The sequence below is a fragment of the Bactrocera dorsalis genome, chromosome 4, assembly GCF_023373825.1.
Source record: "Bactrocera dorsalis isolate Fly_Bdor chromosome 4, ASM2337382v1, whole genome shotgun sequence".
Classification (NCBI taxonomy): domain Eukaryota; kingdom Metazoa; phylum Arthropoda; class Insecta; order Diptera; family Tephritidae; genus Bactrocera; species Bactrocera dorsalis.
Genome location: NC_064306.1, coordinates 73,291,114 through 73,309,164, shown reverse-complemented (window position 1 = coordinate 73,309,164; position 18,051 = coordinate 73,291,114). Strand labels below are relative to the sequence as shown.

Here is an 18,051-nt window from a genome sequence, read left to right as displayed (position 1 = left end):
ACACGCCAATAAAAGAATTTCCTTATCTGTATTGTTAACTTTATTTACAGCAACGTTGCAATTTCTTACAGCATAACACTTGTGACGGATAAGATTAGATGTTTGCTTTCCATTATATTTTAATATGTTATTACACTTCTCACATATCACCACTCCATGAATAAGCCTACTTTCGTCATTTTCAATTTGACAGAAAAAATCCCAAATTTTACTTCTGCTTTGTTTACTTTATAACACAGTTCTCAATATTTTTTATTATTTCAGAGTTCATCTTGAAAACTTATTTAAAAGAAATTAACGCACTGATTTTGCACTATGTAATCTGAGCTTTTATGAATCATTTGATTGTTTTGCTTACAACTCAAAACACAGTTATAATTTTTGAGTGGTTGTTGCTAGCGGCATTTAAAGAGTGATTGAGTAAATGTCAAGCAATTAGAAGAGCGCAAACACTGCAAGCAATGTTATTAGCACATGCTGATGATTGAAAACAAATTAAAGACAATGAGTACAAATTAATTCCCGCAACGAGGGAATTTAAAAAAAATATATATTTTATATTCGCGAACGCGCGGATGAAATGAGAACACGTCTGGTTCTTGTGGATTGCCAAATACAAATCGAATCTTTATTTCTAAGATACTAATATTTATACAATTTGGTTTTATTTACTTAAAGTTAAAGCTGAAGTGTAAGCATCAGCTTGATTGAATCCAGAACAAAGAGTTAAATTACAATTTTAGCTGTGACAGCAAATTTCAACAGAACGTTAAGTGGTTTCTTTACGATTGTTATTGTTATGCCTTCTTGTGAGGGCGAGCGATATGGATTTTTGGATACAGAACAGAAAAAGCATATCGAATTCTTAAATAATCAAAAACGTTAATTATATTTCTAATTTATGAGGCAGTGTAATTGCAGAGTGCAAAGATTCAATTTTGTTTACAGTTATGGTAAGGTTTCTATGCGGAGGCTATCGTTAACTCCCCCCTTCCTAAAATGAATCGTCCCCGATTCACTATTATTTTGAATTAATTTATATGTATATTTGGTCCAAAAGAGCATTATAAGTGATTTCTTGAAATTGCGCATTTTCGATTGGTTTAGGAATTTCGCGAGATTTTTTTAATTTTGGTATTAAGTAAGTTATGAAAATTATTCCCAAGATTAAAATTATGTACCAAAAATATGAATGGACTGTTATGTTCTTGTTCCGTTCTGCTAAAATATTTATATTATCTAATTTTAACAGTTTGTTGATTGTTTCAAAATACTCTAAAATTTCAAAATTATTTATATGGTTATTTTTAAAATAATTCCAAATTTTTACTTCAATGTTTTCATAAGATTGATTATTTATTACAGTATAATTTTCAAATGTTATTAAATATGTTCCATTTAATGTTTGATTATCTACAATATTTTTTCCTGAAACTAATATCGCTCCTGATTTAATTTCTTCAATTTGTAAGTTTTTTTTTATTGCATATGTACGTTGTTCACTTATAAGCACAAATTTCAATAGTAATTATTTTGTTTAGACTTGATTTAAGTTTTAATTGTTTCACTTTTTTATTTCAATTTTATTATTCGTTAACAATCAAAGCATTTTACTATAGCACTTAGCTGCAAATTGTGACTGGGCCCATAACCTATGGAATTTATATAATAAAAGTTTTATACAAACTCCAGGAACACACCAGCCCAATTTGCCAAAATAGTAAAAAACACTTCAATTGTCGTTTTAATTAATTTTTATTTTACACAACTTTGACTTTTGGTATTCTCAACACTTGTCAATAAGAAAATTCTTTTCAGCTCTTTAATTTTTTTGGCTTGTTTCAAAGCATTATTTTGAAACCGCCTAGCTACTCGAGCGTAATGCTCGTGGTCGCAAACAGAGATATTCTTTTCGTCGTTGCACTTCATTTCTATTTCATGAAGGCGTGAATATTTCTCAAATTCTTCGAATGATATGTCATTTGGATTTCCAACTGAAATATCGGTTTTTTTAACATCGTATGTTTTTAAACCCGGCGGCAAAACCCACTGCGATGACTGCTGGCTACTTTCGTCGAATCCTAAATTCCGCACCGGAAGAGCTTCATTAATTATTCGGTGCGAAGATACATCCTTTGTGTGAAAATGTTTTTCACAAATATATAAATCTTCCTTTAACACGGCAACTCAAGATTGCAGGCCTTTACCCAATTATTTCTAGCAACTTCCGTTTTCGGGAATTTGAAATATTTCTCTCCACCGGCACACTGCAGCAACTTTTTGCAGTTCATGTATAACATATTGATTTCGTTTTCTTTTTATTTTCTTTTTTGTGGTATCTGTGTCAGTTAATTCTGTCAAAATTAAAATGATCATTTTGGAAACCTATAATAATTATGATTTTATATTATCTTATGAATAATTCTATTTCTATTGTTAATTATTATTTTATTCTCTAAATTTTCCTTAACTTGTTGTTTTTTATATCTAGGTTTCAGCTTATTTCTTTATCCTATTATTTTTTCATAAATTATTTCTCCAGGGTGAAATGGGAAGCTTGTATCATTGCCTGAATACATTCGGAAAATTTTTTCTTTTACATGTGTTTGAAGCTCAGTTAATTCTTCGAAATTATTTTCATCGGTAATATTGAAATTATGCATTTCATTATGCTGGTATAAATTGTCAATTGGCGGTGTAGAACTTGTTTGTTCCACAATTTTAATATTTTTTTCATTTTTAATATTACCGATACTTTTCTCGGCTAGTTTTTTGGAAGCTTCTTGTTCCTTAGTTTTGTTTTCAAAATAAATGTTCATACTTCTGTTTTCATTTTTCGTGTTATTCTTTACCCTATAATTAATTGTCCCATTCGACGCATAGATAAGTGCCTCAATCTTTTTAAGGAAATTGTATCCCAAGAGGAGATCCGATTCTAATCCTTCTATTTCATAGAAGATTTCTTCGACCCCAAATAGGGTAATTAAGTGGTAAAATTTGATTATGGAATAGCCATTCACGGTTTTTATGCGCTTATAAATGGCTAATTATAAATTATAAATTATTATTATAAACCCCAGGATAATGTAGCATGAGGTTGCTCCCGTATCAACTAGAGCTTTTAAGTTTTTATTTAATTTTGAGTCGTGTAATTTGAGATAGGAGAGTTCGTCCTCTCTTCGCCTAAAAAATGGCTCTCGTTCATATTATTAATTCTCTGACTCTTTTCTTGCGGGCGAAAGCTATTATTACTTTCTCTTTGCCGCTTTACCCCATGGGCTTTCTGATTTTGCCCACTATTGGCCTGAAAGTTTGCATTCGTTTGCATAGGTTTTACATTTTGATTCAAATTGTTGATAAAAATTGTTAGTGCTTTGTTGCCCCCTCATATTAAAATCTCTATTGTAAAGTCTGGATACAGATGGATCTATATGCATAGGAGTTGGTTTCGGAAAATTATGTGTATTGTTATTGGGAAGGTTGTTCCTTTGAGGAAATCTTAAGTTATTGTTTGTGTACGTTGGCTTCACCCTGTTTCTGTCATACATAAAGTTTAGAGTAAATCGGGCTCTTTGATTATTTAGTTCAAGTTCCTGAGCTTTTGCTAAAGCGTCAGGTAAATCTTGTGGGCTTAGAGAGAATATTATGTCTCGTAATGGGGTGTTTAGTTCTGTTATAAAGATTCTTAAGGCGTGATGGCCGGAATCAATTAATTTAAATTTTTATTTCGTACGTGCGCAGCACGTCTCGCTTCGTTGACAGTCAGTTTAAAGAGAACGATATAACTCATTCGCCCAGCAAAGCACACAAGACATTCCCAATTCACAATTGACACTTCTTACAGCAGTCGTTCATTCTATTACATTCATCGCATTCTCTTACATTCTATTACATTCTATTGCACTCTTACAGTTCGGCCGTCCTGACATTAAACCGACCTCGGTTTACTGATAATATATATTTACTTAATATTTGTTATTCTTGTTTTTTGTTTTTTTTTTTATATATATAAATATCTTAACTAATATTAATATCGGAAGTGTTGTCTTTTCTCACCTCTGGCACACATTTAGAGTCTGGATTAATCCATAATTTCAATTTACTTGCTTCTAACACTCCATCGTACGGCAGTTGTGTAATTTGACACCCCTCTATATCCCGTATCACATACCGATCATTCGGAAGTTTTTTATATATTACGTAAGGACCGCGAAATCGCTGAATCAGTTTTTTGTTATTACCCGCCGTGGTATCCACATTTTTAATAACCACAAAATTCCCCACTGAAAATTCGGGTGCCGCCCTGTGGTGTTTACCGAAGTACTTAAGGTTATACTCTTGAGATTTTTCTATGTTATTCAGCGCCTTTTTTCTCATATCGTATAAGTCTGTTAACTGTTCATTCGACTTCTCTTCCAAATATTCCGTCAGTTCGTCTACTATTTTACCTCGTTGTCCTATCCCAAACAGAAGTGCTGAAGGTGTATATTTTGTGGTGGAATGTACTGAATTGTTAATGGCATATTCTATCTCAATTAATTTTTTTGCCCAATCCGCATGTTTAAGAGGTTCTGATAATTTTGCTAACATCGGTGTCACTACTTCATTCACTCTCTCCACTTGTCCATTTGCTTTCGGGGATGCGGTTGCATTTCGCACTTGAACTATGTTGTGCTTTTGCAAAAACTCTTCAAATTCTGCTGAAGTGAAGCACGTTCCTCTATCATCTATTATTCTACGTGGCCTACTGTAATTCATAAAATAACTTTCTAATGCATTGCAGACTTCTCTTGTACTCGTTGCTGTTGCCGGGTATAATTTCACATATTTTGTAAAGGCATCGATGACCACTAAAATGTACTTCTTTTTTGATATTATCGACGGAAGGGGGCCTAAGTGGTCCACATGAATCGTATCGAAAGGTATCGGTATTTTGGGAATACTGTGTAGAGTTGCTGCATTATTATTTGAAGATGCTGAATAGTAAATACACTTTAGGCAATTTCGAATAAAATTATGTACGTAAGTTTTCATCTGCGGGAACCAATAATATTTTTTAATTGCTGTACAGCACTTTTCTGTAGCTAAGTGGCCCATTTTCTCATGCGTCGTTCTAATTATATTATTTATCATTTCATCAGGGACATATAGCTGTGAGTGACCTGCAGGTGATTTATGGTACACCAACCCATCTTTCAACTCAAAATTTTTCACTTCAGATTGTTCTAAGTTTTGTCGCAGTTCTACAATGCGGGGGTCTCTATTTTGCGTAACTTGCAAGTGAAAATCTAATTCCGCAGTGTCAATGTATGCAATTGTTTGATTAGTTCTACTTAAGGCATCCACGTGAGCCATGGATGTACCAGGTCTATGCTGGATTGAATAATTATAATTTTCTAAGAACAATGCCCATCTAGCAATTTTTGCTGAACTGCTTCTATTATTTAACGTCATAGCCAACGAATCACAGTCAGTAACAATTTTGAACGGAATGCCCATTAAGTAAGTATGGAAGCGCTTAAGTGCATAAATAATTGCTAAAGTTTCTAATTCGTAACTGTGTAATCTAGATTCAGGGGCGGAAGTAGTTTTTGAAAGTAAGAAATCGGATGAAATTTTTTGTCATCTTGTTTCTGAAGTAACATTGCCCCAAAACCCGAGGCACTGGCGTCGCAATGTAATTCTGTTTCAGCTTCAGGGTTGTAAATCGATAAAATAGGGGCCTCTAACAATTTTGTACGCAAGGTAGTGAAGGCTTGTTTGCACTCTTCAGTGAACTGAAATTGTTCATTTTTCTTCAATAATTTAGTCATTGGACGGGCAATCTTGGAGAACGAGGGTACAAAGCGGCGGAAGTATGAAAAAAGACCATGGCAACGTTCCATTTCCTTTCTATTCTTAGGTTCTGGATATTCCTGAATTGCTTGCAAGTGTGACCGTTTGGGTGAAATGCCAGCAGAGTTGGCTAAGTATCCTAAGTATTCTAATTCGTCGTAAGCAAATCGGCATTTTTTGGGCTGAATTCGAAGACCGTTTCGAGCCAAAATTTCAAAAAGTCTCTTAAGGGTTTCCAAATGAGACTTAAAATCTTTCGAAGCTATTAAAATGTCATCCATAAATACTACCACTAACCCCTCTTTGATGAGGTCACCTAAAATCAATTTTACGAAGCGCATAAATTCAGCAGGAGCGTTGCATAAACCGAAGGGCATATATAAATATTCGTATTGACCATCAGGAGTCACGAAGGAAGTGTATTTTATTGAATCAGGATGCATCTTCACGTGATGATATCCACTTTTTAAATCAATAACCGAAAAATAACTTTTCCCCCCCAAGTGTTCAATGCAATCGTCGACTAATGGCATAGGAAAATTATCGCGTATAGTTATTTTGTTCAGTGGTTTATAATCTACACATTTCCGGAGGGAGCCATCTTTTTTCGGTACAGGTACTATTGCAAAGGCATAAGGTGATCGACTTGGTCTAATTATTCCTTCTTTTAACAAATCATCTACTATTGCTTTTATTTCATTTCTCTCTTTATGGCATAATCGTCTTGGTCTACAGTATATAGGAGTTTCATGCGTAAGGTTAATTTTCATAAGATATTCTAAAGGCTTAACTTTTTCTGAAGGAAATTCGAAATAAACTTCTGTTATTGTTTGTCGCAACTCTGATGACAACCTTGACGGAAGATGTGGATTAATGTCTAAGGAATTCAAATCGGAAGGCACAATAGCACATAAATTTGCAAATTCTAACTCCATCGGGCTGATATTTGACTTTTCTTCAGTGTGTTTCACTATTATTTTCTCTTTCTCCCTTGTAACACCCCCTTGATTAAGCGATTCAATTGTACTCCTTGTGTGACAGAAGTGAGTGGCCAATAAATCAAATGAACACAGAACATCAGTAAGTTTTGACTCTAACTTCGTACAAATGGCAGCTTTATTTAATTCTTTCAATCTTTTCGTATCATAAATGTATTTTATTTGACACATTGTAATATTTGCTTTTTTCATAAAATCACGGCCTACAAGCATCGGTATTGACATAAGATTATTCGGCAAGGTTAATAATTTCTGATTGATTGATTGATTTCGGAAGTTTATTTTGCAATTGATATTCCCATACGTCTTGAGTCTATCATTTCCTAGGCCATTGTACTGAGTCTCTTTCAATTGATTTGGTAATTCGAATGGAACTTCACTCCGTTTGATTAAACTGCGGGGGCTGCCCGAATCAAATAAACAAAAAATATTTTTATTTAATTTAAAGTTTTTACTGTGTTCACTGTGTTCACGGTTAGGCTTATCAAAAACAACACTTACCATTTGCATTTCACTAATTGGTTCCACTCTAGCATCATTCATTCCGTTGGTATTAACCCGAATCACCCTACGTAAATTTTTTGTGGAATTTTGAAAAGATTTTTTTTTTGCGGTATCCTTTTGGGTAAACTAAGAAAACTGTAGCATTAGATTTTATGTCCTGGACCCAGGGTCCTTGAAATGTCCTGTTGCCATATGGCAACTCTAGGTAAGCTAGGCCACTGGTTTACATATATGTAGAAAATCATTCCGCAACCCCCAAAAATCAAACTTCAAAACAAAAATTTTCAATTCACTTTATTATATATCATTAAAAAATCAAAAATAATGAATTCATTTTATTAAATATCATTGAGATGATACAAAATTTTATTGAAAAATCCTGGTTTTTCACATTTTTGTATGATATGCTTCGAAGCAAGGCAAACAAAGTCCAACATCGCATTTTTTGCAGGCTGTTCGCACGATGGACTTGCATACATCACCTGCACATCGCCTCTTATTTCCAATTGGAACCACAAGGTGATCAGTCCTGTCATAGCGCAGGACATTCGTTACGGATTCAATTCGTTTATTTGAGGTTTTTTGGAACTTTTTCAGTTCGACGCCGTAGTGCTTGCAATAGTAAATTGCTACTTCTCTCTTAAAATCTTTAAATGACTTATTTTCATTAGCGGATTTATAAAGAAGCCAGCTGTTTTGCAAGCTTGCATCAATAAGCCAAGTAAAAATGGAATGCCACCATTTTTTTCCTCTAAAGGTTATTCGGTGGCCTGCAACATTTTGGTCAAATCGATCCACACCCGACATAAATTTGTTGTATTGAGTTACAACGCACGGACGTGGAACTGGTATTTTCCTACGCAATTCTCTACTGTAGCGAGATGCTGTGGATTTTGGTTCGCCACTAAAACATGTTGATGCAAGGCAGACTACCGAGTTATCTACCCATTTAGTCAGATAAATTGACTCTTCTTTGATTTCCACGCTTTCGTAATATCCTCTTTGCTGTTTACGCAAATCCTTCTTATGTGGAATAGGACAACTTTTTGGAATTCGGTTTTCTCGAATTGTACCGGTAGCCTGGAAACCTCTTTTTTTCAAATAAATCATCAATGGTATTCCAGTGAAAAGATTGTCAAAGTAAAAGGATAACGGAAGTCCTTGCACCTCTTCCGAAAATTCGTCAATCATACACAAGAGTGGAGCTGCGCAAGTGCCAAAGCGTTCTTCATATTTAGGATTCACCCTCGGATTCTTACCTTGGTATATTTCAAAATTGATCATATATCCTCTAGGAGTGCAAAGAGACCAAGCTTTGTATCCGAAACGAATTGGCTTTCCTTTTATGAACTGTTTACATCCATGGCGACCGAAATATGCAATCATACTTTCGTCATATGAGAGATTTTGTTCTGGGTGAAAGTTTTCAGTCATTTTGGCCTTTATATGGTCAGTCAGTGGGCGTAGTTTCCAAAGAGTGTCAAACCTGTCAGAACTAGCAGACGGTTCGTGCAATGCGGACTCGAAGTGCAGCATATAGTTGATTTCCTCAAAGCGGTTCCTTCGCATAGCATTGAAGACCATAACGTTTTGAACGTCATCATCGCAGCTCCACATGTCTCGAAAGGCTCCTGTAGAAGTGTAGCCAGTTACTATCAAAATTGCGATGAACACACGTAACTCTGAAAAATTTAGTGTTAAATATGAATATCATAAAATCAAAATAGAGATTACATCGTCATTACCATCTATAGTAAGTTCTTCGTATCGTTTCTGATGATGCGTAGCGTACAAATTCGAACATTTGCATATATGTTCAAGCAAGTCATCGCTGAAAAATTTCTCAAAAAGTTGATGAGGTCTAAGATCCCGACAATCTTCGAAATTTGTTTCAGGGAATATGGGAAGGACTGGTAATGAATTAGCGGTTTGCCAAGTATATTTGCTGTCTTTGTTAGCTGGTGGAAGTGGTACTCCAGTATTTGATTGAATTGGGCGACAAATTTTCTTGGACGAGCTCGGCAAACAATCGTCTAAAGTATCGTCATAAGGTTCCTCGTCATCAACATCCTCTAGTCTACAATCGTTAGTTTTCATTCGCGTACTATTTTCAAATACAATTTCACATCCGGCTTTAAGTTGTGCTGGGCATACATTGTCCGGAACTCCACCTTCATCCTCGCCATCATCTTCCCCACTTACATCCCTATCCTGATAAGGTGGCTCGATGTAGAGTGCCTGGATATTAGTAGGAACATCGTTTTCATCATCAGAGCACAATTCCTCTAAAAAATCCAAAGCTTCTTGCAACGTTAGATATTCCAGTGGCCTAACCTGCCTGGCGTTGCCATATGGACACATGCACAGAAAAATGCAAAAAAAACGCATTCAAATATATTTTTTTTAGAAAAAAATCATTGAGAGTTATTTTATATTCCAATCACTACACAAAAACACAACTATCATAGCTCGACCGCGCGAATCTTCGATATCTTAGATATACTTACTTTTTAATTTCACGTTTTTCCCCACTCCACATTTTGTATACACTTTGCAATGCACTCACGACTACGAACCAAATACAACTAACGAGCAAATGAATGCTGCCGAAAGCGCGATCAATTACGCAACAGCCACGTGCTAACAGATAACGGTATCTGCATTCTTTGGAATTTTGTGGACATATTAAGCAAGACTATCGAGCGTTGCCATATGGCAACCACAGGGTGATTTGGGTTAAGGACGGCAGCAACAGTGGTACGGTGTGGGCATTCACGATACACATGTTCGGTGGATGAGCACTTAAAACAGGAGTTCGCTGGTCGTTTCGGCAGTGGACATTGGCTTTGATAATGCCCGAATTTGGAGCAATTGTAGCATCGGATTGTTTCCATGGTTGGAGCTGCGGTAGGGCGAACTGACGTGGCGTTGGCCGCATTTGATCGATGAGTTGTTGGCTGAAGTGCACTGGCCGCATTACGATTAATTATTGCTATTTGTTTTGATCCTAATGGTGGTTGGAAGCGTAGACGTTCATATTGATACACTTCATTCATTGTGCGCATGCGGCCAAATTCACTAATAAGTTTAGCTTTGAGCTCTTCATAATCGGATACCGTAATCGTGCGTGCAAAAACCTGGGCTGTTCCACTCAACATACGACGACATGCAATGAATTTCATACGCTCATCGAATTGCAGCATTGCAAAAGCATCATCCAAGTCACTAATCCACTTATTCACATCGTAATGGTCATCGGCTGTAAATTTAGACATCATTGATTCAATGACACTTACGTCAGTCCAACGGGTTTTTGCAGCAGGTGCTTGCTGTTGTAGCGTAAGTTGATTAATCTCTGCTTGAAGCATCAACAGTTCGCGTTTTTTACGCAATTGGATCAGCAATCGTTCGGTCTCATCTTCGTCCAAATTGTTTGAAATTGTAGCACTTGGAACAACGGTATTCATTTGCACGGTTGTTACAGCAGTGGACAATTGGGCACTTGTTGTAGCAGTAGCCGATGGACCACTTGAAACAACAACACTCATAGCGGGGGTAGTTACCAATGCACGTGTATCAGCAGTTGACAATTTAGCACTGACATAAGCGGCAGTTGTTGTTACATCTGTAAGCACATTTGAATTTTGAACACTCGTAGTGGCGATGAACGTAGGTACACTCGTAACAACAGGTTGAATTGATTGCACAATCGTAGCGGGAATTGAAGTTTGAGTATTTTTGTCGGCGGCGGCATCTGGATCTTCAAGGGCATTCGCGTTTTCCTCTTTTTCACTTGCTTTCGTTACCTCGGAAATGTATTCATCATATAGCGGTCGCAACTGGTTCATCGTGGCATCAGGATCGAATTGAATACCCGTTTGCAGTAGCACTTTCATGACTTGGGCACGTGATAACAAATTCGACATCGTGGCAGCAACAACAACAATCAGGAAAAAAAAAAACGTGGTAAATGCACTGTCTACAGAAAACGTGAAATGAAAAACGAAGAATTCTGGTTTCGGCAGTGTTTTTTTTGTTTAATTATGCGGCAGTCGATTTAAATTAACTCCATCCCACTTCTGAGATGTGATGGCCGGAATCAATTAATTTAAATTTTTATTTCGTACGTGCGCAGCACGTCTCGCTTCGTTGACAGTCAGTTTAAAGAGAACGATAAAACTCATTCGCCCAGCAAAGCACACAAGACATTCCCAATTCACAATTGACACTTCTTACAGCAGTCGTTCATTCTATTACATTCATCGCATTCTCTTACATTCTATTACATTCTATTGCACTCTTACAAAGGCGTGTTCCCTATTTTATTTAATTCTTTCGTCAGGTCTGCGTTGTTTCCGTGTGTCATGATTGTTTTGTTTATTAATAGCGTCAACTTTTTGTTGACAAGGTTGTAATATTCTACCACCGACATTGCACCCTGCCTTAAGATGCTTAATTCTTGTTCGATTATGTATTGGACGTTTGTCCGCGTATGCAAAGTCTAGACGAGATAGAATTGCATCGAGATTTAAGACTGTTCCATGGTTAGTTAATGCATCGTTTGCATCATGCGTTATTTTATTTCTAAGTATTGTGAGTGCGGCAAAGTATTTTCCACTTCCCCTCAGGTATAGGCTCATAGCGTTAAGCGCTGCCTCTCTCCAACTAACATATGAATTCATCCTACCAGTAAATTCAGGTACGGATTTAACTACATCTAACGATTCTTGACAGGCCATATTATCGTCTATCGTCTGTGTTAGAAAATCGGTTGCACTAGTGGTATTGACTACTATTTGTAAGCGTAATTGCTCTACTTCCTCACGTAATGCTATATTGCTGTCAGCAAAAAGGCGAGTTATTAGGTCTGCGGTCAAAGCGTCACCGTTAGCCATTTTATCTAATTTTCAGTTTCTGGTTTTTTGTTAAATTTGCTGAGGTATGCTCAGCCGCTCCAGGGTCAGCCTTGGGACCCACGAACCCTTAGCAAATAAAAGATTTAATTCAATAGAGGAAGTGTCCACACCCCCCTTTGAGTGGACAGCCAGACCAGCGTGATGTATACAGTGGCGATGAAAACTAGCGAGATTGGCGAGCCAGGCGTTGACGCTTGTTGAAGCTGGCACGGTGATGAAAACGAACGGGATTGATGAGCCAGGCGTTGACGCTTGTTGAAGCTGGCACGGTGATGAAAACGAACGGAATTGATGAAAATGAACGGACTCCTCGGTGTAGGAGAGATTTCGTTAATAGCCAACCGTCTTCGTTGGCCTCCCACTATCGACTGTCTTGCACTGTCCTTACATTACATGTCGCCTGTAAGTCGCGTTAGTTTTAATAACGGTGCCGTAAGCAGTGGTACTGACGCCACGTGTTCTCGACGCGGCTACGGCAGTGCCATCGCGAGCAATGGCATCACCAAGCGGTGATGCCTTTGCTGCGCAAGGCACGCGCTTCCCCCAACTACCGGGCAGGGCCATCACTGGCATGATGCCTTTTCTGCGCGATTTTCTACCCCATACTGCCTACTTCTACTTCCGACTTCTATTGTTTTTAACTTACCCCTGCCTGATGCTGTCGATGGCGACCGTCCTCACCAGAGTGCTGGAAGGAATGATCGCACTCGATGTGAAGCGCTTGTTTATATAGCAGTACAGCGCAGCTTTCGTCACCGTAGCGAGGTAAGTATGCGTATGGTGCGTTAGGACGTATGGTGGAAAGCTCTAGCAGCTTTCAACATTGTAGTGAGGTAAGTTGACGTAAATTATTATAAGGTGGTAAAAGCCACGTTACAAATTTTTTATTTTATCCCTTCTAGGGAGAGGTGCTTTTTTATTCTGGAGGGTCTGGAGTTCAGAATCGCAGAATTAAGCTTTGTAATTAACCGGAGGGTCCCCCTTGCGGTGGTGAATCGCGGTTTCAATATATTTTTATTATATGGCCAATCGAGCCTTTAATTATGGTTTTATTAATTTATCAGTTTAAGCTTTTTGAAACTTGGATCATAGCCACACTTTCTGCTTCTAAGGAATCCTTGTTATAATAATCCTTTAATGTGGCTGTTTTCCTATGTAATTAAATACTGTGTTCATGCAATTTACTTTCTTCTCTTCGTCGTGGTAGAAATTTGGTACATATTTTTTTGAAATGTTCTTTTTATTAGAAAATCAAACCCTTTAATTATTTTATATATTTTGTCATAGTCCAAATTATTCGGTAGGGCATCCGAGTCTGGCATTTTATTTTAATTAAAAAAAAATTTAGTTGAATTATTTTTTTATAATTCTCTGGAGGGTCGCTTGGGTGGTGAATCGCAGAGAATTTTAAATTGTTATAAGCTGGATGGTCCCCCCGAGGGTGGTGAATCGCAGCTTTTATGTATGTAATTTATTGGTTGTACAAACCATTAGTTATAGTCTTTATTTCTTTATTTTTTTAGTAAATATATTCTGTCGCTGTCTCGTTTAAAATTTCCGCTGATGATGCTGTTGTTTCCTTTATGATTGCTGCTACCGCTGTTGACACGTCTGCTGATGTTGTTACCACTCTTGCTTGGCTGTTTTTGCACTTTTAAGTCACTCTTTACTTTTTAAAGTTTTGTATTTTGTTGATTAGTTTAATTAATTATTTTAATCATTAGTTTTTGAATCAATTTACAAATTTTAGAATTTCTTGTTTTTGTTTTCCATTATTATTTTCTTGTGAAAGTTTTTCACTTACACTTTTTTGTCACTGTTATTTTTGCAGTTATTTTTTTTTGTGAAACTTTTTACTTAGGTATTGTTACTATCCCTAGCTTGGTGTAAATTATATTATTTTAACTTAACTTTTTATAGGCACTTTAACTTCAATTTTTTTAACTCGTGCCAAACTTTTTTTAATGACAACTTTTTATAATTTTAACTTCACAATTTTTGATAACTCAACTTTTTATAAATTTTACTATACTGGGCACTTTTTGACTCGTGCCCCACGTTGGGCGCAAATTAGTTCCCGCAACGAGGGAATTTAAAAAAAATATATATATTTTATATTCGCGAACGCGCGGATGAAATGAGAACACGTCTGGTTCTTGTGGATTGCCAAATACAAATCGAATCTTTATTTCTAAAATACTAATATTTATACAATTTGGTTTTATTTACTTAAAGTTAAAGCTGAAGTGTAAGCATCAGCTTGATTGAATCCAGAACAAAGAGTTAAATTACAATTTTAGCTGTGACAGCAAATTCCAACAGAACGTTAAGTGGTTTCTTTACGATTGTTATTGTTATGCCTTCTTGTGAGGGCGAGCGATATGGATTTTTGGATACAGAACGGAAAAAGAATATCGAATTCTTAAATAATCAAAAATGTTAATTATATTTCTAATATATGAGGCAGTGTAATTGCAGAGTGTAAAGATTCAATTTGGTTTACAGTTATGGTAAGGTTTCTATGCGGAGGCTATCGTTAACTTGCATATGTATGTACATATAGGAAAAATTGAATCAACTCGTGTACATCTCTGATTCGCATACTGCATATGAAAGGAAATGCCTCATTGAAGCTAACATGAATCATGAATATACACATATGGTCAAAATAATAAGTACATACGCCCGTGTAGCATTCAAAGTCTAATAAATTCTCTTTTATTTATGTTTAAAGAAAAATAATATCACATTTAATTTCATATATGACTTAAATAACAAAAATAAAGATATTAGTAATATTAGTTAAAATAGGAACTTAAATTTCAATCAAATAAATGTAGAATTAAACTTTAATAAATGTAGAGTTCACTTTATTTAACAACTGTAGAGTTCACTTTTATTTAATAAATACACTTTTAATGTTTGTACAATTTCACGTTCACAATGGTTTGAATGATTTGCTCGCAATGGCAACGAGGGCCGGATAACATGCGGCGCTTCCTTTATTAAAAACGAATTACTTATTAAAATTCGCGGGCCGAACGTAAAACGCGCACGCCGTTACAATCAGGAATGCAATAAATATCTTACGCTATGATGGACGCTAGCCTTACCGCCCACATCTTCCACCTAATCCACAGATGTCATCCACTCTTTGACATTTGGATCAGTGGTTGCCATACTGCCCTTATTTCTCATCCTACATAAATGAAAGACTGAAAAATGCTGGACAAAATAATAAGTACATCAGGTATCTGCGAATGAAAAAAATTATTATATTCAGTTTTCTGTCTCCTATTTGATGTTTACGTACTTCTTTCATCAGTATCCAGTATATCCGCCATTATTTCCAATTACTTTTGAGATTCATTTTGGCATACTGGAGATAAGTTTGCTGCACGCATCATTGGACAATGCGGCACACGCATTGGAATCTCATACCAGGCTTTTTCAACAAAATTCCATAACAGACCCTTACTTTGGAATGATTGCGTCCTAATCCCTTGCTTTAGCTTTCGTTTGGTGAACTTTGTTGTGAATGATCTGAACAATCTGTGGTTATTATTGATTTGTTGACGCGAAAGAGCATCTGCTACAATATTCTGGTTACCAGGTTTCTAAACTAATTAGGCACCACATTATTCAATTAGATTTTTCCAGCGTTTTAGGTTTGTATTGGGCTTTCTTTCTGAAATAGAAAAAATTAAAGATTGGTGATCAGTGTAAATTTTTAGAGCTGCTACGCCGTATAAATATTTTTTCAATTTTTGGAATGACCCTACAATAGCTAGTAACAACTCTTTCTCATTGGTACTATTAATTTAGTTCTGTTTCATTTAGTTTACGTGAAATATGTAAATGCGATTGGTTGACGATTTTGGGCCAGAACTGCACTAATAGCAAAGTTGCTTGCATCTGTTGTCAAACTGAAAGGTTTAGAAAAATCTGGTTGAAATAGTTCGACTTGTTCTTGCAATGCATTTTCACCTTTATCTTGGTGTAACCGAACGTTTGTTTCTGTGTCGTGCGGACTACCTCCTCATCTACGGGTTGGGATACTGCTATCTGTCTAGGCCTCCGTCTCCTGGAGCCTTTCTGTTTTGTGGCCTCAGCGGGAGCTGGTGCTGAGGTTGCTGGTTGTTGTTGTTGTTGTTTTGTCTGATTACTTGCGCTCATTTTGTGAAGATTGAGATACTTCTCCTAAAACCATTTACACTTGTAAATGGTTCAACTCAATGGTTCAATGGTTCAACCGAACGTTACTTCCCTCGGTACTTCCAGACCGTCAAACACTATTTTAACTCTCCGTGTGGGAAACTTCATCCCCTGCTGTGTCCTGTTCACTCATTGTTTTCAAGATTTTTATTGGTGATACAATGTTTTCCTTTAGTGCTCTTCCGTAATATCAGCTGGTATGTCGAATATTATGCCTACTTTAGATACAAAGTTGGCAAAAATCTTCGCTTCATATTGCTCGCTTGTTTTTTTCACAGAATTTTTGTGCTGCTTTCCCGTTCTTAAATGTAATTTTGCATCTTCCAAATCCTATTTTTGTGATTTCCAGAATGTCCTCCGTTTTGTTAACCTGTAACCATTTGTTTACCGAGATCGCGTTAATTGGTGCTCTTTCTTTATCGTTTTTGTTTTTTTTTTGTCTAGATACACAATGTAGGGTCCTTTATGAGTATCGTTGTACTTATAGTTTTCGTGGGTCGTTCGCAACTTTTGTGCCTGCGCGTTTGGTGTATTGCCTGCGGATTGTTTTGTTGTTGCTCTTGTTCGGCTATTGCTTCGGCTCCTTATGTTGTTATTGGCTGAGGAGCTGCCTGGCTCCTCGCCTTCGAGGTTCGTTACTTACTTTGCCTTTTAGGGACTTTTCAATGGCAGTGATACGGGTCTCAATGGCATCCAGATTCTGGATTATATCTGAAAAACATAAATGTATTTTTTTTAAGCAAATACTAATATATTTATATATTAATAATTTATGACCGCCAGACGATGGTGACGGTACCGCAATTTTTGATGGTTCTACTGGAGCAGCGCAAACGAGATTATAAGATATATTTTTAAACTGTAAAAAAATATTATTAAAACATGCAAAATATTTATGTTCAATACAACCTCTATGGAGGCTCAACGGTTGTGAGCATTCCACTTTGGAATCCATTTCTTCCACCAGGTCATCCAAATTCATTCTATGAAAAATCATAAAAAAGTTGATGAATGAGTGGAACTAAAAGAATATTGTCATCTATAGGTGTGGAAAAATTTAATCATTAAGTAAACATATAAGTAAAGAAGTTTTGTATTTCAGCACTAAGGTCAAGACTGCATAAATAGTTTAAAAAAATTAAAATGTAAATATCCTCTTCTGAAGACTCTCCTCATTTGCTTGAAGCTAAAACTTCACTAATTCGTGTGAACTCTCCAAATGCTCCAAATGATTTCTGTAATATTAAAATTTTTAATTATACACACAACCTTTTTCTCCTTGTTAAGCTTTTTCGTTTTCTATACATGTGGGGGTTTCGTATGATGACCACCACCCACACTCTCCGTCAGGATTTTAAAAAGCGATGTATCTAAACGATTTAATAGTAGTGTTTATTTTAACAAAAGTCTTAAGTTTAGTTTTAAGATTAAAGTACTATCTAGCTATACTAGTTTTTAAAGTAGTTACAACGTTCTCGCGGACAACGACTCACACGACTTTTTCTCTTGAACAGTTCACGGCAATTAACTCAACTGAACTTTGGCTGGTTTGACTTGTTCGCGTTTCGTCAAAAGTTCGTCCA

General features: G+C 36.3%; 2 protein-coding genes across 4 annotated transcripts in view; one reads left to right on the top strand and one right to left on the bottom strand.

Annotated features, from left to right (window-relative positions):
* The window catches only part of LOC105232950 (uncharacterized), a 249,592-nt gene that overhangs the window by 41,550 nt on the left and 189,991 nt on the right, over positions 1-18,051 (top strand). The window lies entirely within an intron of this gene.
* Positions 7,615-9,977, bottom strand: LOC125778328 (piggyBac transposable element-derived protein 3-like). 2 transcript variants are annotated; one of them, XM_049455346.1, is made up of 3 exons: positions 9,845-9,977; positions 9,083-9,675; positions 7,615-9,019 (listed from the first exon to the last, which is right to left on the bottom strand). In XM_049455346.1, exons 1-3 carry the CDS (start codon positions 9,874-9,876, stop codon positions 7,725-7,727), a joined length of 1,920 nt encoding a protein of 639 aa, XP_049311303.1. In that variant the 5' UTR covers positions 9,877-9,977; the 3' UTR covers positions 7,615-7,724. The 2 variants fall into 2 exon arrangements, with proteins under 2 accessions (XP_049311303.1, XP_049311302.1); XM_049455345.1 differs by having other exon boundaries at positions 9,083-9,928.